Source organism: Accipiter gentilis, chromosome 2 (genome assembly GCF_929443795.1).
Source record: "Accipiter gentilis chromosome 2, bAccGen1.1, whole genome shotgun sequence".
Taxonomy (NCBI): domain Eukaryota; kingdom Metazoa; phylum Chordata; class Aves; order Accipitriformes; family Accipitridae; genus Astur; species Astur gentilis.
This window is the reverse complement of record NC_064881.1, coordinates 46,444,303-46,465,536: the sequence shown is the minus strand read 5'-3', so window position 1 is coordinate 46,465,536 and position 21,234 is coordinate 46,444,303. Positions and strand designations below refer to the sequence as shown.

Genomic DNA, 21,234 nt, shown 5'->3' with positions numbered 1-21,234 from the left:
TTGCAAAGTGCTGGTCTCCTCATGTTCCTTATCACCAGAGGAACAGACAGGAGAGGCGCTTTGCACCTGCACTGGAACATGCAGACAGGGACCACCCTTCTTTTCTGCCACTAGCAATTTCCTGGAAGCTTCAAAAAAGAAATAGTAAAAGCCTTATGTTAAGGAATGACCTAGCTCTATGAAAAATATATGGGCCAAACCCTCGTATCCAAACAAAGATGCTATTGAAGTTAACAGCTTTTGAAGATATACAGCATTTTTCCTAGATGTTTTTACATAGGGATTGCATTATTTTCAACCTGCTCAAAAGAAGCTTTAATTTATCAAAGCCCGAAAGTTTTATGTCTCCCAGGAATTAATCTAGCTTCCTCTGCGTTTTCAAGGTGAAGACAGACGACTTGCCAACTGAAACTAAAGCAAAATAAGTGACTGATTTAAAATAGTTGCATCATCCAAAGTTCAGCCCTGTACTGGTCCAAACTCCAAACCATGTCCCACTCAGCAGTTCTGCTGTGCCCCCAGGATTTTGAAAGCAGAACTACAGCTCCTCATACAGAAACACCCTTCTACTCTCCCAAGTGAAGCAACAGCAAACGTGCCATGGTGCATGGGTGCTGTTCTAACAATTTATTGGAGAAAAAACTGGCTCCATCATCCTTTAGTGATGATAAATTTATTGCCTGGAAAGGTAATGACAGTTTTTTTCTTCTCTTAGCTGACATTTGCATGTGAAAACACTTCTGCAGAAAATGTTTACATTGATGTTTACTCTAAACAGCAGCCCGGTTGCAACTAATGCACCAGAAGCTACACCAAGGGTTGTGCTCTCCTTTTGCATCCACTCATCCACAGAGCTGATGGGAAGCCTAACACCCGTTTTCTCATTTAGCATGTGTCTCCTTTCCTCTAAAAAGGAGTAAAACGAAGGTATGTGTCGCTGGCAAGGTGGCAGTGGGAAGCAGGACGTGTTTGCTGACAACACCACAGGGGGGAGGATGTGGTGGCCCCCAGGCACAGACCACACCATTTCTGTGTGAATAAAAGGGCACAGGAGGTATTGTCCTTCATCTCTTATCTGACTCTCTATATTTCACCCTTCAGGTCTGCAGAGCTTGCCTAGGAACAATACATAATCCACAGGTAAGGGGATCTATCCTGAAAATATGAGCTCTGGGGTGACCATTTTGGATTCAGAGCATTCAGGTTGTTCAAGATCAGAGCAGGTAAAGAAACTGTGAAAATGTCCCTGGCACAAGAAACTCCAAGAGTTCAAGGTGAGTCCAAGGAAAGCAGGACACAGAAGTTCTTTGACCCAACCTAGTGCAGTCAGAGACGGACTCATTGCACAGAGATTTGGGGAGAAACCTTCTTTTCCCTAGGCTTTTCCCATGAATTTCACCATGGGGTAGGATCTGATGGAGAATGACAGAGGGGGAGTTCTGGGACCAATCTTAGTGTGACAGAGACTAGAGTCTAGTCCTGAGGGTCAGCAGCATCAAAGACTGAAGTCAAATGTTGAAAATAAAACATATATGCCAATGCTCATTTTCCAGCTTAGACCACATTAATTAAGACATGACAGTAACAATGTCTGAATCTCGTGTCTAAGCTACTGACAGCCATACTTTTGCTGTCATACTAGTGTGCTGTTTTTTCCTTTGGGCAATTAAACTGCTGTCCTAATAAATGACAATGCCAACAGGACTGTCACTTAAGTCCTGGAATCTGTGCATAGAGGAATTTCTGGCTGACATTAATGGATGGAGGTCTATTAGAGTTGAAAATCCTGCTTGTTCAAGGCCTCTCCAAAAAAAGTGTGGCAAAACAAGGACATTTAACATCCTAACTCAGGAAAAAACAAATTGTACATTGGCAGTGGATGAAGATTCTCCTTTTATTTTAAAACCTCTGTAAAATCAGAGCAATGGGTCAATTCTAGCATTCAGCCAATTAGTTAGCGATTTCAGAGTAATCGTGGTAATGAGCCAAGTCAGCAAAGATGTCATTGGGGTTCTTGCAGTTCAGGTTGCAAAAGCAAGCATTGATCCACATGATTTTCCAGGAAAACTCAGTTCCATCTGGGCACTGAAACCTCACTTCAATAGTCTTGGACTTGTAGGGTGTGCAGCACCTGTTGTCTGTGCAGACGCCACAGTATTTGGGTCTATATGGACTTTTGCTCACACATCCTGAGATGGTGTAGTTCATTGGTTCATTGGCCCTGTAGACAGCCAAGCACTTCTTCCCAGGCTAAATCAGAGAAGAACAGAAAAAGAGACAGGTTAATGTTCATTGCTGACACAGGCAGGACATACAAACTGCCTTCTCAATATTTTGAAGCCATTAGGAAGCATTTTACAGCCCTGATCTAGAGCGTGTGACAGATTTACACTTTTAGACATATGAACCCAAAAGCTGCAAGTAGAATACTTGCAAAATACAGTTCACAGCCATGCCCAGCAGTGCACCATCGCTTTTCCACTAGCTGAGTCACAGGACTGTCTGAACTAGCAGCGAGCACCCCGGACTTGGCTTGCCTTTCATTGCAAGGACCTTTTGGCTGGAACTAAAGCTCTCAGGAGAAGGTTTTCATACTGGCATGTGGAAGCACAGGGAGGACACGTTTTACCTCTCTGCAGCACAATAAGTCCATGCGGAAGTGTAGCCCTCAGAGGCCTGAACGCTGCCAAACTAAGGCTGACCCCGCGTCCAGGCAAATCTCAAGAGGTGTGCGAAGAAACAGTCCCCACCTTAATGTGCTTGGTTATATCCACCTCGCAGGGCCGCATGTTGCACAGGCGGCTTTCCTTCAGGAGCCGGCACTGGTCGTTGTCGTTGGAAATCCTGGTGGAGATGCCCAGCCCGCAGGTCTTTGAGCAGGGACTCCAGGGTGAGGTGTGAACGACGCAGTTCTTCTGCCAGGGTTCATCCTCTCCCTCGTATGCTGCAGAGACCAGATTAACCCCACATTATTCAGCTGGGGCAGCTTTCCATATTAAACACCCCCTTCCGAGCTCATTACACATTCAGGCCACTAACCCAAATAATTAAATCACAGCGGAGTGGCTCAGCATTCCTGTGAACCTCCTCATCCCACCCCCTTTGCCGCTGACCTACTTGTGTCAGACCCTCCAGTGCTGCGAGCACTCGGGGCCAGGGCTCATTTCTTTATTCCCCTTTGCAGCCTCGCACAAGGGGGTCCTTGTTTGGGACCCCCAGGTGCTCCCACAATACAAACACTTAATTACAGAAGCCTGCGCCAGCCAGCGCAGAAAAGGGATGAGATCTGATCTCACCATGAAGGTTTATTTCTGAGCCCATTCAATTGATTCCCTGTAGCAGAAAGTGGTCGGCAGTCTTTGCTGAATGGCTGAGGGGCTTGGGAAGCAGCCACAGCCTTTCACTGGGAGGAAGAGCAGCCTGAATAGCTCTCAGGGAGCTCGGCAGCCACTTGAAGAAAGGGTGGGCTCTGTTTTGAAAGTAGCCGACAACCCCAGTTCAGGTTCCTTCACAGCCTCAGCCAAAGTCCCCACTGGTCTGCAACTCACAGTACAGCCCACAGGCAAAACCGATAGAAACTCTGCTGCAATGAGCTGGCTCACTATTGTATTTATTATTATACTAATTATTAAATTAAATTTAATGAATGCTAGTCTCACTTCTATTAGACTTCTACTTATAAGAGAAAGTCAGGCAAGGAAAGCTGTGTTATGCCCATTTTGGGACACCCGCCATGAAGACATAAGGCCAATTTCAGTAGTACATGTTTTGAATTTGGACCTACCTCACAGTTCAAAGGTTTCGGGGACAGAAGTGAGGGCTAAACTTTGGTGGGTTTAACCCACAAAATGGAGACTGAGGCTTTGTTTTGTGCAACAAAAGTACAGACCAAGGATTGGGAAAAAAATCCCTTACCATCAAGGCGCCAAAATCCTGGTTTACAACAAGCATTCTATGTCTCCTTGAGCTCTGTTTTTGTGAGGTAGTCTAAAATATGGAGCTGATGTGGCTAACATCACTACATTGCATCACGGGCTGTTATGAGGATAAATTTAAGACATATGGCAACATGAGCCCACCTTAAGCATTTGGGACCATATCTGAGGCAAATGGGACCACCTCTGTGCAGTGGGCTGTATGATCCTCACTATGAATGTGAGCATGAGGAAAGAAGATACCTTATGTGATACATAAAATAGGTAGTTCAGTAATGTCATCAGTCCAGAATTGCTGAAAAACTATACTGACATGAAGATAATTTAGCCCAACTGGCAGTGAAACTTCCACAACAATAACTGTTTTCAAGGTGTTATGTAAGTTTGGGACTACTAAGATACAGGAACTTTAAAATCATACTACTAAAGCAATATAACGCAGAGAGAAAGCCTCAGTCCCAAATTAAACTGAGCCTATTCTGTTTTCCAGAGGGCCCAGACTGAAAAATAAAAGGTGAAGTAATAAGGACTTGTTACATCTACAAAGTGCCAGCAGATGTGTGCTTCAGAGGGGGCTTTGTCACACGAGCATGTTTGATGAATCTCATAGTGCTGCTGAGTTCGAGCACACCACTGGAGTTTGCATGATCTGTCCTTCACTATTTGCTGTATAAGAGTCTCTGTGCTTCGTTCACACAAAGACCAGATGCCTGCCAGGTCTGGCAGTACAAGCTGATACTTTGGTTGTAGCTGCTGATTTCAGTTGCCTGATGACAAAGGAGAGGTCCACCTCGCTCCCACCATACCTGCAGAAGAGATGTGGCGTGGAGACGTCTTCCTGATTTTCTTGGAGTCATCGCAAATCCACTGCTCGCAGCACTTCCCTGCCATCTTAATCAGCTTTGGGTTTGGGCACCAGACAAGGGGAGGACGTGAGTTTGTGCACATGGGAATACAGCCCACAGCCCCGTTAATGCACGTGCAGTTGTATTTGCAGTTGGGCTGAAATGTGTCCCCATTGTTATACCTGACTCCGTTGAGGACACATCCTACACCGACAATCTCTGAAAGGAAAGAAAAAGAGAGAAAAACACACAGAGCACCATTAAAATAGTGCTGGCAACAAAGAGCGATGATGCATTTCTTTACCAAGCTGCTCCCTGGGCTAACGGAGCCAATGCGGAGACATGGCAGTGCTGCGCGGCGATGTGTTCAGCGTGGTGCTGAGCCAAATGTGGTCACACCGTCTAGGAAACTGTTGTCATTCTGAATCACAGCACAAAAAAGAATCTTTTAATGCTTCATGGAAAGAAAACAAACCTTAGAAAATAAAACAAGTTTTATCCACACCACAAATGCTCACTTAAAAAATCATTTCATGTCATGCTGGTACAAGTTATTCGCAGTAGGAGCAATCAAAGTAATTAAAACAGATATTGAGTGAAATTTGAGGTTTTCAGGGACATGTGAGAGGACTACATGGAGCTGCAAATATGACACAACTCTTCACAACACCTGTACCCATCTGAAGCAGAAGTGGGTGGACAGCCAAGGTGGCAAAGGAGCACCTAAAATGGCACTGGATTCCTATATGTAGGCAATTAGATCCCACCCAGTTTATCACAGAATAGTTTTCTTGGAAAATGAAGTAACACATTATAAAGCCATGGAAATCAGTATTTGATGTATATTTTTAAATAAAATCACAAAAAAAAAAAAATCAAGCTTTTTGATTGCCCATGAACAGGTATCGCATTGATTCAAAAAGCAGCAACTTTTTTGTTTCAAAGTTATGGACAGTTACTTGGAACCTATTTGCAGAAATTTTCTAATAGAAAATTCAGACTTCAGTTTCTTGTTTGGTCACACGGAGGCAGTGCATACACACCGATCAGGTTGCTTAAGTTTTAAGTCTGGTTGGAAATGGAGCTGCAGTGTGGCTGCTTCAAGGCCAACACAAATGAAATGCTGGATTAAAATTCTGCAAAGGCTTCCTATTTTTAGAATGGGCTGAATGAAAACAACAAACGCAAATCCCTTCTTCTGCACCAAGATGAGGGTTGTTGGAGTTTGAAGCACAGATCCAGATCTCCAGTTCATGCTCAGCTCCGATTCCGATCATGCTTCAGCCTTTGTATTGAAGAGACATCACTCAGTGATGGAGCCAGAGCTGAGAATTCAGTTAAACTTCTGGGTGTGCACACCCCAGATTATGACAGTTCAAGAAAATGCTGTATTTCCTGGTGTTTTGCTACTGCATATCCCTCCTGGACTGTGTTAACTCAGCCTCCTGCAGGTCTCGTATATCAAGAGGTTGATCATGAGAACATCCCCAAACAGACAAAGAGGATATTGAATGCCTTCATGCAGAACCTTGCTGAGTCTCCATCTAAATTAGGCGGTTTTGGAGCACACCCCTGTTCCTGGGCCCATGTGCACATTGCTGGCGTCCCCACCTGGGCACGTGCTCAGCACCCTGATGCCTCTGCTTCAGTGCAGAGAAAAGCCAACAACAAAAGGAGACCTGTAGTGCCTCCCAGCAGGCTCCTGTCTGATGTCCAGGTGACCAGATCCTGGGACACACCTCAGCATGCCAGTCCAGATACAGCCTGAATTTCCCACGGTTTCAGTCCATTCCCTTTCCCAACACCAGTTCCTAGCTCTTTCGGGATCTTTATTTTCCACAAATTTTATTGTTTCTGTAGTCCCGCATGCACTGGATTCTCTAGACCTAGCTTTTGGCATCCAGCTGCAAAGCAAATTTCTCACAGCCATTAGTCCCCAACACCCAGCACAGGAGTCCTGCTCTTGCCTTTGCTCACCCCGCGGTCAGGGCAGCAGCTTGTGTACTCAGAGTGGAGTGATGTGGCCTATATATGACCCAGTGCCTGAGAAAGGACATGTCAGCAGAACCCGTCATGTGCATCTACTTGGACGATGAAAGCAAGGGGAAGACCACAACTTTCTATGGTAGCCAGAGACAAGCCACTTCACTTCCCAACCATGCAAAGACCTACTACTCATGCCCCTCAGCTGTGCACACCACAATGCCCCTCACCATATAACCATAAGTGTCACATAATAGGGAATATATTGTCATGGCAGTAGGGATGCGAAAATGCAGATTGGGAATCGTTCCAGACCTCACTGGGGAAGCTGGGGATCAATCTTCCTACATCACTGTGCTGTGACCACAGGCATACTGACTGCCTCTGATGTATGGGAGGACTACAAAACCCAAAAAATATCCAACTAAGAAAGTAAGCATTTAAATAAATAAACAAAGCAATGTGAAGATCTTTAAAGAAGCCTAGGAAGGCTGAGATAGCTTTGAGACAACATCCAGCCTGTTTTCCTCTCCAAATTCATGGCCAGCTGTAACGAGCTCATTCTTGACAGATGTTTGTCTAACCTGTTCTTAAAGACCTCCCAGGAATGCTCCACACAAACTCCAGACAATACATTTGAATGATCTCATATCCTCTTTTCTTAAACTTGGATCTTTTCTAATCTTGAAAATCACTGTTTAAGCTTACAGCTCATTTTGCTAGAGTTATTTTGCCCATATCCTACAAAAATCTGGTTAGACTGCACTTTTTGCATGCTTGTTTTTTGTGGCTGATCTAATGCAAAGCCAATTTTATTTCTTACTACACTTGCCGTCCTGCTGAGGAACAGCAACCCCTAGTATCATTTCCGTGAGGAACTGCCAGCTACCCTGGACCTCTTTACTCGTCAGACTTGCCCCTTGTGAAACTTCTGCTGATTTTCTAAGTTTACTGAAGCCCACTGTTCGCAATCTTTTGCCCTTCCTGTAGATCAGTTATTCTATCTATTCATTTCACAATCGGCTCTCCTCCAGGTTTCCTTCCACCTTTACGTTTTCTATTAGTACCTCATTCATGGTTATATTCCAGCCTAGAAGATCCTCCCTCTAAATGTCTTTTTCCTGTTTATGAATCTGAAGCCATAAACAATATGCTATAACATGCTAAACAGTCGGCATACTTTCTGATCAGCTATCTGTGTGGTTGTACCCATGATCCTTTCCCTTTTAACCATTCCCAGAGTAACGATTTTCAATCATTTATGAGCAGATGAGATTCGCCCTTGTTCTGATGTGGTGGTACATTTCTTTCCCCCTATCTGGGCTGAGCTACGATCTCAGAACAAGTGAATATATCCTTGACACACATAACACTACGTCATTTCTTTTTCCTCTCCTTCTTGAATAAAAACATTCCAGTCACATGAATTATCCCACCAAGAGTTTGTTATGACAGGCGGGAAGAAATCCTTCTGCTTCATGGCAGCCAACGTGACTGAAACCATTGTAAGATTAAGGCTCAGACCTCAATTTGTCACTGAGAAACATTGCTAGGAGATGACTCATCCCTGACCCTCTTGACAGGATACCACATGCTATCCTTCCTAGGGATTCGTTGTTGGGAATAAGCCAAAAACATCTCCTTAATGTCATGGTTTTCATGCAGACGCCCATATTGTCTGTCTCTAATGCCAGCTGCATACCTACCCTTCCTTCATCCCCACCCCACTACAGCACCTCCTCCTGTTACGGGGAATACAGAATCATCTACTTGTAAATCTGAAGAACTTCAAATGCTTGTTGCTCCTTGCTCTTGGCTGCAGCCAACTCAAAGAGCAAGAATTCAGATGTCATTTCTCAGCCAGCCAACTGCCCTGAGAACGAAGACAGCTATAAGGAAATGAATGATGAATGGAGGAGCTGATGAGCGTACAGCCTGGTATCTCATGAGATAAATCTCAACCATTGCTTAGACTGAGGGGAGCTGCCAGTGTTATCTAAGTCAAAAATATATGTACATCACTTACGTGCACATACTCCTATTTCGTACCTAGGTCTGTCTCCACTGTAGTCACAGTACAAGCCCCTGTGGAAATCACAGGTGTCGGCCTCAGTGCAACTTTCTCCACGCTGCTTGGCACACGTCTTGCAGCAGTCGCAGCCGTCTGTGACCAGGCTGACGCCTACCGAGCACCGAGGTGGGGACTTCGGACACTCGCATGGCCACTTACAGTACTGAGTCCGCGTGTAGGCCTCTGTCGCGGCAGGGACGGTGGGGGTCATGGTGGTGGAGGTCTGGGCAATGGCCTACAAACAAAGAAACACAGCTTGGAGAGCGTTCCAGAGAAAAGGGGGCCGTGAACCCTGTGGTGATTAGTCCTCACTCAAAACCCCTCAGGTCTAGAGAGACTGCAAGGAAACCAAAGAATAAATGTCAAAAAGCCATGGGAAGGGAGCGCTCACTGCTCTCTCATAAACCCCTTCAGATACTAGCTGAGGGAAAATGCTCTACAGCTTGGACTAGCATCCAAACTCCATAGACTCAGCCTTTTCCTGACCTCTCCTCTCTAAACAGAGGTCTCTCTCCATGTAGGAACATGTCAAAACCCCTCTGATACATGAGAAGAAGGTGTGACGTGGCCAGTCTGTGTCACCCTGTGGTGCTTGGCTCTGGCAGAGGACTGTGTCACACCATAGCTGTTGTCCCTGTTGATTGAAAGATGGCTCTAGGGCCTCTTGGCTACTCGAAGGCTTCCTCACGTAGCAGTCACTGCCCTTCGGGTCACCAAGCAAGATAAAGGTCATCGTGTTGCAGTGTGAAAGCACGTGGCCCTGTTTGGCCTCAGCTTCCTCAGGCTTGTCCATATTTGTGTGGGTCTTGCAACTAAAACACAGGATCCCATTGATCCACGAGGGGACCAAGAGCAGGCCTGTAAGCCCTCCATCCTCACAGACTCTCAGTCGTGAACCTCCATGTTGTGAGGATGATCTGAAACCCACAGCCCTAGCACTCAACCATGGACCTCCTGAGGATGCCTTGGCCATTTTGTCTCTTCTTGCAATACCGTTGATACCACAACAACTGCCACTCTACAATGTCCTAGCCCTTTGTCTTGAATAGAGATATGGTTAGAGAAAGGAAAAGATAATCTCTGAACCCAAAATCTGGCTAACTGGTTATGAATGTTGTGATGCACAAGTTCATCCGCCTCTGAAAAATGTTTTGCTTGTCTCCATCCCCATAACACAACACACAGCTCCCTGACAGAATCCCAGTTCTAGGCATTGAAGCTACACTATGGCTATAACATTTTAAAAGAATTAAAAATATAATCATTAAAAATAAATACATTTTAAAAGAATCATGTATTTCCTCTAAGCACTCTAACAACCACCCTTATCCATCCTTCACAGTGTCCAGACTACCATATTCAGCAGAAATGCTCTCTGTGAATCCTAAAAGAGTCATGAGGCTCTTAGGTTTGTCTGTGATGGGATCTTCCAGGTCTCACACTGCAGTTCCCATGATGTTGCCTTGGCCCACACAGTCAAACAACTGGGATATTTCTGCAGTAATTTTCCACCTACGCTTTTTGGCACATGCTTTTGTCCTACGTGGAGTCACTGTGGGCCCTATAAGTCGGATGAGTGTAAATGAAGCTTCATAATGTTAGTGTTTCTCCCATTAGCTGTGCACAAATATTTGCCAGCGTGCTAAGCAAGGAAGGAAAACTTTTATGGGGAGCATACTGCCAAGTTTCCATTTCCTGATCTCCATTTCCTTGGCAAATAAGAAAAAAAAAAAAAAAAAATATAATGCTGCAAGTTAATTCAAAGTCTGATAATCAGATAAAAAACCTGACCGAGGTAAATCAAGGTAGAAAAGGGATTTCATGTAACGCAGTGATGCTATTCCAGTAGATGCATTCAGGTCAATAAGATTGAGAGAATGGAGTGCTGGGATACCTTAGCTCATAGCAAAACCCACAGAGGGCAGAGGTTCATCGGCTTCTCTGGATGACACAACAGCACCAGCCATGCTTGTGCTTGTGGTGCAGGAAGGGTGCATATCAGACCAGTGACAAAGGAAAGATGTGCCTTTTCCACCAGGATCACTGCACAGAAAACCTGAGCTGCACATGGGGGTCAAGCAGGGCACAGTAGCGCAGGCACAGAAACAAATGGGGTTATTTACAGGCTACCAACAGCAGACAGAACATGACCCTGCTTAGGCACAGGTCCAGAAACCATTTCTGGTGACAAGATGTGAGGGCTGCAAAGAATAAGTGTGTAACCCTATAAAGTTCAGACAAGGAAAGTCAAGGTTTAGAAATTATTAAGGCAATCCATCCATTCCTGGCTACCTTGTACTGTACTATACATTCCCCAGTGTTCCGTCATCTTTTTAGTTTCAGATGTCTCAAACAAAAGGCTTCCCAACACCTCTCCGTGAAGAAAATGCCACAGCCCAAGGATTTGTGGGGAAAAGCATTTCCCAGAATTGTGATCCCAAAGCCGATGAGCTATCCATCAGGATATGTTTGCAAAGCACTTTTACTGCCTTCTATGTTTTCCTTGTTAGAAGACTCAAATTTTACTAAAGTACATTTCTAAACCTGCTACTGCTGTATCTGAAAGTGTATTTGAGTATCTTAGTAATTAGTTACCCTGTGTTTAAAACACCGAATTGTTAACACATTACTAATCACTGCCAAATAGGCGATGTATTTGCTCTGGGCATAATTCCCAATTCCATCAAGGCCCCCTTTACAAACAGTTGGCCTTAAAGTTGGCTTGAAATCACCTTTAAACTCCTGTTTAAACTAAAACATACCAATATAATTTACTCCCACTTTAAGGCTCCTTGATACTGCCAAAGTCGTTAAAAGAGGAACATTCAGATCAATGAAAAGCCCTGGCCTTTTATTAGTAGTATTTTTCATTCCACTCACAATAATTTGAGTAGGTGCAATAATCCGTCACTTGAGAAGATAGGCCTCTTCAAGTGCAATAAACTTATTTACTTTGTTGCTGATGATTAAAAAAGTGCTTAATAATCAAATCTAGATACACAGACAAAAGTCACACAGTTATTTAAAGAGCCCATTGCCATGGCCCAACCCTGTAAGTAAATCCCTTCACAGACCCTTGTTTCTATTGTCAACATGAGCAAGCAAACAGCTTCTACCCTGTGTAGATAGGAAAGTGTCTGTGAATCAACACATATAGCAAAGAGGAACCAATAAGCCCTGGTAGTCCTACGGTTTTAGTTAATATGTGAAGGATTGAGGCTGAAGTCTTGTAAAGGACTGGGTAGCTGGGAGCCATTTGGTGGCTTGTGATAGACAGGAATTTAGAGTAAATTATTTAACAGCCCTTCCTCTAGGTCTAAAGCCTGAGCTGGCCAAGGAAGCTTTTCAAGTGTCTTCATAGTGACTAGCTGTTGTAGCTCTTGGACGTGCCAGCTGAAATGTCCAGTGGTATGGCTGAGTAAGCCATAGGGAGGACACTTAGTGTAAGCATCTGCAAATAATCGGTGTGGACAGGCATCAAAATACTACGACTCCTGTATTTTGCAGAAAGCGAGGGCATGGAGAGGTGCAAGCAGCAGCATGTCCTAGGCTCCATCGCCACCCAAAATTTGGAAATTGTTGTCCACTGAACACTAGAACAAGTGTACAACCTATATGGCTTCCAGCCCATCCTCCTTTACCCTCCTAAGTCCCTCAGAACTTTGCTATGGGAAAAACCATTCTGTAGATTTCTAAAATCCTTGGCTTTTCCTTTTCCATGGTCAGCTGTCATCGTGGGAAGATCTAAATCCCTTTGGAAAAGTCATTCAGCCCTACTACTTCAATGTTCCGGAACATTTTGGGATATAGACACTTTCTTATTAATAGGTATGATGGTTAAGACATCATGAACACTGCTTTATAAATACCACAATAAAACCAACTTTTTCTACAGGTGCTGTCAACAGGAAATCACAATGTAATGGCCTTTATCAATGGCCACCCTTAACTAGAAACAAACCAACAAAAAACTACCCTCATATAAGTTAAGGTTTCAGGACTTGTCTTTAGGGTCAATATAATATATAGGAAGACAACAATTACGTAAGAAATCGCGAATGAGAATGAAGAGAAACTTAACACCAAAAAGCACTGTGGTGGGGATTTGACAAGTTTATTTTAAAATGTCAGAAAGATAAAAGAATGTGCCTGCTAGGAAATGAATTTTTCCAGGTACTGGTAATTAACTTGTTTTGTATAATTACTCTTCAGTCTTGGAGTCTGCAGCTTTACCTTGGATGCTAAGGAGAAAATATTCCACCACAAGTTATTCATGAGCTCTAATTTTGCTGGTTTTGGAGGTACAAGCCCATTCTCATTAAAATAAGATGAAGCCCTTCTCACCGTCCCATGGCTGATAACTCTATTAAAGTTGCTCCTGATTTAGGTTTGGCAAGCTCCAAAATTACTTTCCTTTTGCATCTGCAGAGAATAGGATTTCACTAGCAACAATTTCCAGTTAATTTCTGTGTTCACATTCAAGAGGAAAGAAGGAGAAAATAAAAAATGACTCACCGCTCGCCATGGCCACAAACTCAATATTTTTAATAGCCATGAGTTTTACTATCCAAGTCTTAAAGGTACAAAATGGATAGCAGCATATTAGCAGCATGTTCTACCTACTGGCAAAGTATATTTTCAATTTGTTGGAAAATACTGTAATTGCATGTTTGTTTTATTTTTGAAACTGGAAAGACCAAGCTATAGTGTTGAAATTAGTGTATACAGTCCAATTTGTAAACCAGTCAGATATGTAGCAGCGCTTTTACATAACCCATGAGGAAACCTCCAGCTTTGCTCTTAAGCATCAAATCCCTAGATGCATCGCAATATGTTCCTTTCCTTCCAGTTTTACAGGTGTTTAAAACTATATTCATGTGTATTAACTTCACTGTTTCAGTGCTGCAGGATCTTAATCTTAAAGCCTTTTTCTTTCAAGTATTTTTCTCATCCCAATGAACAGGGTAAAGGTAGGGAGAAGCTATCCACATTCTTCCTCTCCAGTTTACTGATGCGAAAAAGTCCAGAAAGGACAGCGACTTCTAAATTCAATTCCTCTGGCTATTGGCAGAGCTGGGGAAATGGTTATGAGAAGTTGGCAGATAGAGGTCTGCTCAAACCATAACACCTTATCACCTCCTCCTGTTTTCTCCTCGGTGGTAACTTGCTCTAAAAGAAGGGCTTTGGATCTCACTCTTAGCTGCACAAGCTGTGTTTTGCAGGGCACATGCCATTGGGTGGGCTCCTTTTAATTTCCCACAGTAGAACACGTTAAAGGAATGTTTTTAACCTACATTTCTGATACTGCATTTCTGAGCAAATGCCAGATGTCACTGATGGAGGGATATGACGTGATCTGGATTATCCCCTGTCCTCCATCTCTAAGACATTCACAAGAGAAAACGCTCAGTGAGGAGTCTTTATTAAAATGTCCTCCTTACTAATATGTGATCAAATCAGCTGATTTGCAGACTGACCCAAACATCCTTACCGGTGGGAGTTCATGCACCAAGGCCTGACAGCATCAGCCTGTCACTGTTTAGAAATAACTCCAGATTTTGCAGTTTGGCTGTCCTAAACAGGGACACTGAAGTTAAAAACAACGTTAAGCGGATACCTAGGGATGCATCTCCCAGGACAGGATTGTGCATTTGTACTCTCTCTCTGCCAGATGACACATCTGCTTTCTCCTGGTTCCACCTACTGGCTGAACTATTTAGACAGCACCAGCAGAAACGTCTGTAAGCGCAAACTCCAACACCATGTACCACCCTGAATGCTCTCATTAACCAAAATAATTTTAAAAGGCACCCCAGGAGACATATCCACATTCACAGAGTTCCAAACATCCTGACACTAACCCGACATAGCACAGTTCCCAGGGGAACACAGTGTCTGGAACTTAAAAAAGAAGTAAAAACAAAAAGACAAAATGAAACCTAAATAATCTATTAAATAAAGCCACATACCCCTCTATCCCTCAGTTCAATCTCCGGGCAAGATTTCTATTACTTAGAGATTGCTTAGTTTCATCCCAGAACAGACAGAGGTTAACAACTCATAACGCATGTCAGAGAGATGGGCACAATAGCAATGAAAAATAGGAACTGTTTTACATCAGTGGGCTTAAAACAGGCCCTCAGGATAGAAGTTTGTTTCTTGATCTTGCTCAGCTGGAATTTCTGAGCTGAATATTGCTGAATATTTGCATTATTCTCACACCCAAAACAGATGGGTCGACAAAGAGCTAGTTCTTACAGCAAGATCAGCAGTAATCGCAGTACCATCAGGACTTCCTCGCTGTTATACTCTTGCTACAAATCCCTAAGTCCCCATGCATGCTCATAAACTATCACAAGGTAATACTGGTGACAAGTGAGCTAGCATCAGGACAGAGATATAAATCAGATCCTGCAGGACATGTAATGGTAAGAGGAAAATATGATTATTTGGGGCTCATCTTCCCCAGTGTATGCATGAGCTTCTAGATACCTCATTAAAATTGATTCCAGACATGAAATCTCCAGAATATATTGTAAAATAATAGACTCTGAACCCAGAAAATATAAGACAGTTTTATAGATATCAGGTGCCAGCTGGATTTATTCTTGCTGTGTAGGCTGAGCAGAAAGGAAAGTTCTGCGTGAAGCATATTCAATAGCCTAACAAAATAAAATATCCACAGTGAGTCAACCATTAATATTTCTGTGGATCTATGAGTGATGAACAATCAACTTCCCATAACTTTATTTTTGGAAATGTGTCTGTGGGAAGAATGTAGGCAGATGTTTGGAATAGTCTTTTCTAACTTAGTTTAGACAATTGCAGAGTAAAGATTACATACATTCACCTCTTTGCCAAAATATTGCTTATACTGGCAAAATCAGCGTGGCCCCACATTTTCTTCACATTTTTCTGTAGAGTATTCAGAGGGAAAGAACTTCCCTGTTAGAAAGCAACCTGATGTTTCGTAAGTGTTGTCCCAGTAAGAGTAACACTCGCTTAGAATAGGGTGACCTAAAGATGTTTGGACATCTTTAACAAATCGACACTGCTACCACAGACTCCACTAATTGGGACAGCAAACAGCATAGTTTCTGTGCTCTAAGAACATTTTAATATCTTGCACGGCACATGTTAGGTTTGTGCAGCTAATGAGCTCATCCAGTGAAACTAGCTTGAACTAGAATTTGAAAAGTAACAGGGAACATCTGGAGGAGCAATGAGAAAAGTCTCCAGAAGGGACAAGCAGACAGACTTCAATTTTAGGAAAGCAGAAAGTGCATTTGGACCATCCAAGGTCATAGGATTACAAACCATCCTAAAACTGTACAGAACAAGATGTTGACATATGAGCCACGAGCTGGGTAACAAAAACAGTATCACAGTTCCAGCTCCCAGACAAGAACAGACTGCTTTGGCAGAGGTTTTACTTTGCAATTAGCTGTGTTCTGCATTTGCTTGTCTCTTATTTTTCAGTCATAGACTTGAAATCAAAAGGAAGGTGCCGTCTATCCTCTTACTCCCTTGGGGACACTCTGTCCAAAGCTGGGCAAAAAAGTAAAGTAGTAAAATTAAGAAGCTCCACTGACTTATTTTTTTTCCCATGGGAAGAATAGCACAGATTTTATGGCACTTTTCAAAATCATCTTGGTTTTCACTGTTTTTCTAATAAAAATAGAAATCTGCATTTTCAAGTATCAACAATTTTCTGTTCTAATGCAGCGCATTTTGACTTAAAACAACTTTTCGTTTTAAAATTTCATTGTTATTTAAATTCTCAAACCTGAAACAGTTTGCTTGACCTAGTATCTTTACTTTCCTAGAGTTGCTGATGAATTGACAAAGTTATGCATCCCTATTCCCTTTAAATAGCAATTTTCCTCCCATGTCAATTTTCCACTGCTCTTTCCCCCTAGCTTTGCTTTTCCGAGTTGATCACTTTATTTTCCAACTGCCAAAGTGTCTTCCTCCTTGAAATCCATACGAAGGGCTACTTACTTGCTCTCATTTTGCCAGTGTTTAATAGTTTGTTTAGATGGAATATGGAGAAGAATCTGGTCTTGGTGAGATTTCAGTAGATTAGTTCACTTCCTGGACTACAGTTTTGAACCCTCGCTTTAAATGGGATATCAAGGAATTGGCAGTCCGGAGGATGGCAACCAAGATGGTCCGAGACCTAAAGGTCATGACCCAGGACAAGATGCTGAGGCAGCTGGGCTGGGGTAGTCTGGCAAAGAGGTTAACAGGCGACCTAGTATCAGTCTGCTCTTCTCAGTGGTAGCAGAGGGTATACTAATGGGCAGCAGCCACAAAAAGTAGTTGGGGAGCATTAGTGTGAACACCAGGAAGGCAACTTCTTCACTAGAAGAGCAGTGCAGCACTAGGACAGGTCACCCAGAGAGGCTCCGAATTCTCCTTCCTCAGCTGTTGGATTAAAGCCCTCCAGAGGGCACTGACGACCAGCGTTTCTGGCAGTCTGTGACTGCACACCTTGCCAAAACAACACGTGGAATATGCCTATAAACCCAAACGACCAACAAGATGTCTTCATCAGTTCAGTCCTGCGTTGTGCCACCTGAAGTCTGGTTCTGGTACAGAGAAATAAAAACTAGCCTTTCTGTGAAATGGTGCATTTAATGCAGACAAAAGAATTCTATTTTGCAGGTCCATCCCCTCTCATATCATGAGCACAGCCAAAAATGCTATTTGACAGATAATTATTATTTTATCTGGTAACAGGAATCCTAGCAGAAGTCTGTTTTTTGCAGCTGGAAGATTTCAAGATAATAGAAAGAAAGAAAGAGAAGCTGCTGCTGCTGCTACTGCCACTTTAATGGTCCCTTTGGAACATAAGGCATGCATGGCTTCATCCAAAAAACCATAACTGCCATGTAATATAGTGTTGTATCATAATATCAAAGCCACCTCAAAACTCTCAATGAAAGATGAGCAGTAAGACTGCATTGCTACATCCCTGTGGTTAAGTAAAAAACAGATGGAGCCTACAACTTGTCTGAATAAACAGCAGCATTTCCAGGCAAAGAGTCCCATCATGAAAGGATATTTTTGTGCCAAGCATGGCATATTTTGGTAACTGTATCTTGTAGTATTTTATGAGATCTATTAGACAAAGAATGCAGATGGAAGACATACAGGTCAGCAGCATCCTTAGGGCCAACAGAAGATGCCAGACTTTTGCACACTCTAGGAGGACCTGAAGATAATTCAGAGACTGACTACAGAACATTAGGACCCAGCTTGAAGTAATATATGTTATCTTACCCTTTGCCAGGCAAAATCATGGCAAAAGTCTCTTGTAGCATCTGAAATGAGTTAGTTCTGTATATGCAGAGAGATCAGTAAAGCAGCATTTGTACATTTGAAGCAAAGGCATCCACATCAATATCTGCCACAGCCTGTTCATCTGACCTGGGTATAGCCTGGCCATACTTACGTGAGCAAAGAAGTTTTTCTTCACAGAATCATGGAATACAAATGTTCACCCAGAGACTGACTAGTGCCTGAGGCTGTTTCTAGAAAACCAGATCAGGAGACCACCAAAACCCAGAGTGGGAGGGGGTATCTTCAGATTGGCTCTTGCACTGAGTATCGCAAAAGAATAATGATAATACTGCAATTATAGGTATCAGCAATGCCAAACCCTGTCCGTGTGATTTCTGTGTTCTGCTTGCAAGGGCAAGTCTTGTGCCTTGGTCTCCACCACTCTGCATGGCCCAGCTTAGCTCTACTGCACTTCAGCTCCATCTCCTCTCTTGCTTTCCACTACAGAGGCAGCCTGAGGGCATGGGGACAGCTTGTCTGCTTCAGCAGTGAGGATGTTGCAATCAAATGTGACACCTTATTTCTTTCTTTCTCCTAGACTGCGATACTTATTCCTCTTCCCAGCCAAGTGCCAAAGCAGAGCTGCAGTATATAGACATCACAAATGATGAGAGGATATTAGAGGAGATCTTTTGGTCCAAAAGAGGAGGTAGTATTACCAGGAAGGTAGGAAGAGGAAGAACCTGCAGGATTCACCACTGGAAAAAATTTCCCTTGATCAAGATCAAGTCCCATTCAAACCAGACAGAATGGGAACAAGAGATTAAGTGAAGGCTGAGAGATGCAGAACCTCTCTCACAGCCTCCAGAAACCCCACTGACCCTTGTTCAAGATATTTAATAATATTGCTATACTTGGAGGCCTTGTGACATTTTCACATCTGTATTGTGAAAAATTCAGCCGGTATCACCCACCATGAGATCCCCTGAGAAAAAACAGATTAACTTCTGAAGAAGATCACAGACCAATGCTTATTGCACTGAACTTCCCATACCCAGAAACATCTGTGCAAGGGTCTACTAAAACATTGGTGCTCACTGCATGCAGGTAGAAAAGAGTACAGGACCAGGCAGTGGAAAACAAGTTCCCGTGATTGGTACAGATGATGGGGAGTCACTGATAATGTTATGGAAAATACAGAGAGTTTAGTTTTCTTTCATAAGGCTACAGCAGTGTAAAGGAACCTTAACCTCTGTATATGAAAATCAGACTGTTTTCTAAAAAATCTGGGGATTGTTAGGTAAATGGGTTTGATTACACTAGTTTGGACAGATATAGGGAAGACTGAAGAGATGGCAAGGGCTGCAACCCTCCTCATCAGCGACTGTGCACAGTGTGCAAAGTCTGACAGAAGAAAACTCAAGGGGGCAAAGGAAGTATTTATGGTATTAAAAACTTATTGAGCTGGGAACAGTAGTATTTAAATTAAGGAAGGGAAACAGGAGTTGAAGACAATGACATGAATCCAGACAGCAAGAGGCTGGACTGATGTTCTGAACAGGTGCCAGGCATCTGGAAATCTCTGGAAACAGGACTGTAAGGGTGCTAAGATATGTGGGAAGCAAATGAGTGATGTTACCACACTGAGGGTGCGGAGGCAAAAGAGACTCACATAGTCAGGAGACAAACCACAAAACCTCCCTGAAAGTTGGAGTCGTATGAAATGGTTAAGGCGAGGGGGTGCTGGAACCACGAGCATGAAATAACTGGAGTGCCCATTTTGTCACAAAAGGAAAAGGGAACTGAACACCTTCTAACTCCTCCCCCATCAAACTCTATGGGCATCTCATCACATCGGCAGCAGGACAGAAACAGTGCCACAGCCCGTGCTACTTCCAACAGTCAAGTTTTCTGGCTTCACTATGTAAGTCCCTTCTGCCTCTTTCAAAATCCTAGAAAATACTCTCATTACGTTTCTCTGAGTGCTATAAACTGATTCACAGAAATAGATGCATATCCAAATAATCTACTTCAGGTTCAGGGATCTGAATAAAAGTATAACACAATACACAGCACAGTGCAGATGCTGGTTTAACTCACTTCATCAAGGAATTGAAGTATTGCATTCCCTGGGGACACATTATCTTCCTAATCTGTTTTCTTCCTAAAGCTGATATCAAGCTTTTAACCATATCCCAGGGTACCAATGTCAAACAACTGCCTCTTAAAATCACTCCCGACAGATTTAATTAGACATTTTGTCACTGTGTTCTAGAATGTGCCAAAAAGGATTTAAAAAACAAAACCTGAAGTCCTTTGCAACGGTGGTATCTGATGTCTAAAAAGAGAAGCAAGCAGCAGAATGCTAAGCACACACTTCTGAGCATTTTTTCTTCTGACTCAAAAAGCAAAAATCCATGGAACAATAACACACACACAAGAAAAGACTAAAGACTTTTAAATAAAACCAGTAAATTCAATAGAAATGTAGCTGCAAGGTCTGGATGAGTTCAGATGTACAGAACGTGGCTGGAAGGGAGTCTGTGCCCATGCACACCAGGTAGACAGCAAGCCAGAAATATGGGGACCCATAAGCTAGAGAAATGATGAATCTCTGTAAGCTCATATTAGAAGTTAAAGTGAGATAAGCACAAATGACCTTGCCAAATTTATGGTGAGATCATTTAGCGGGAGTGTGGTGATTAGCTGGAGGCCTCCTTTTCCCAAGCTTTGCTGAGCTTATCTGCCCCAAATCCGTGGAACAAACCCAGCCTAACTGAAGGAATTTACTAGCTCAACATGTGGAGCAGAAACATTATTTGCCAAAACATGTATACAAAGACCCTTCACCCAGATAATATTGGAGATTCTGAGGGCTAAAACTATGAGGATGGAAGAAACCAGTAAACAAATCTGGAATCTGTTAATTTTTCTAGATGATAGTCAAGACCCTGAAGTAGATTGGTGTACAGGTTTTGTAAGCAGAAAAGAGGAGACTGCAAATTCAGTACACTTAATGTACTCATCATTGGATGCTCCAGATCCAGGACACTCTTGTGCTGAGTTTTTTATGATGTTACAAGAGACAAGCCTGCTCACATAGTTTATAGTCTAC

General features: G+C 43.0%; 1 protein-coding gene across 2 annotated transcripts in view; it reads right to left on the bottom strand.

Annotated features, from left to right (window-relative positions):
• Positions 1-552: 552 nt before the first annotated feature.
• The window catches only part of CCN4 (cellular communication network factor 4), a 37,059-nt gene continuing 16,377 nt past the window's right edge, over positions 553-21,234 (bottom strand). Inside the window, exons 2-6 of one of the 2 annotated variants that reach the window (XM_049821870.1) lie at positions 8,813-9,069; positions 4,963-4,999; positions 4,742-4,835; positions 2,751-2,944; positions 553-2,250 (exon numbers count right to left, since the gene is read on the bottom strand). In XM_049821870.1, coding sequence (XP_049677827.1) covers positions 1,951-2,250; positions 2,751-2,944; positions 4,742-4,835; positions 4,963-4,999; positions 8,813-9,069 — 882 coding nt within the window. In that variant the 3' untranslated portion in view covers positions 553-1,950. Of the gene's footprint in view, positions 2,251-2,750; positions 2,945-4,741; positions 5,000-8,789; positions 9,070-21,234 lie in introns of both variants that reach the window. The other variant, XM_049821860.1, reaches the window with a different exon arrangement.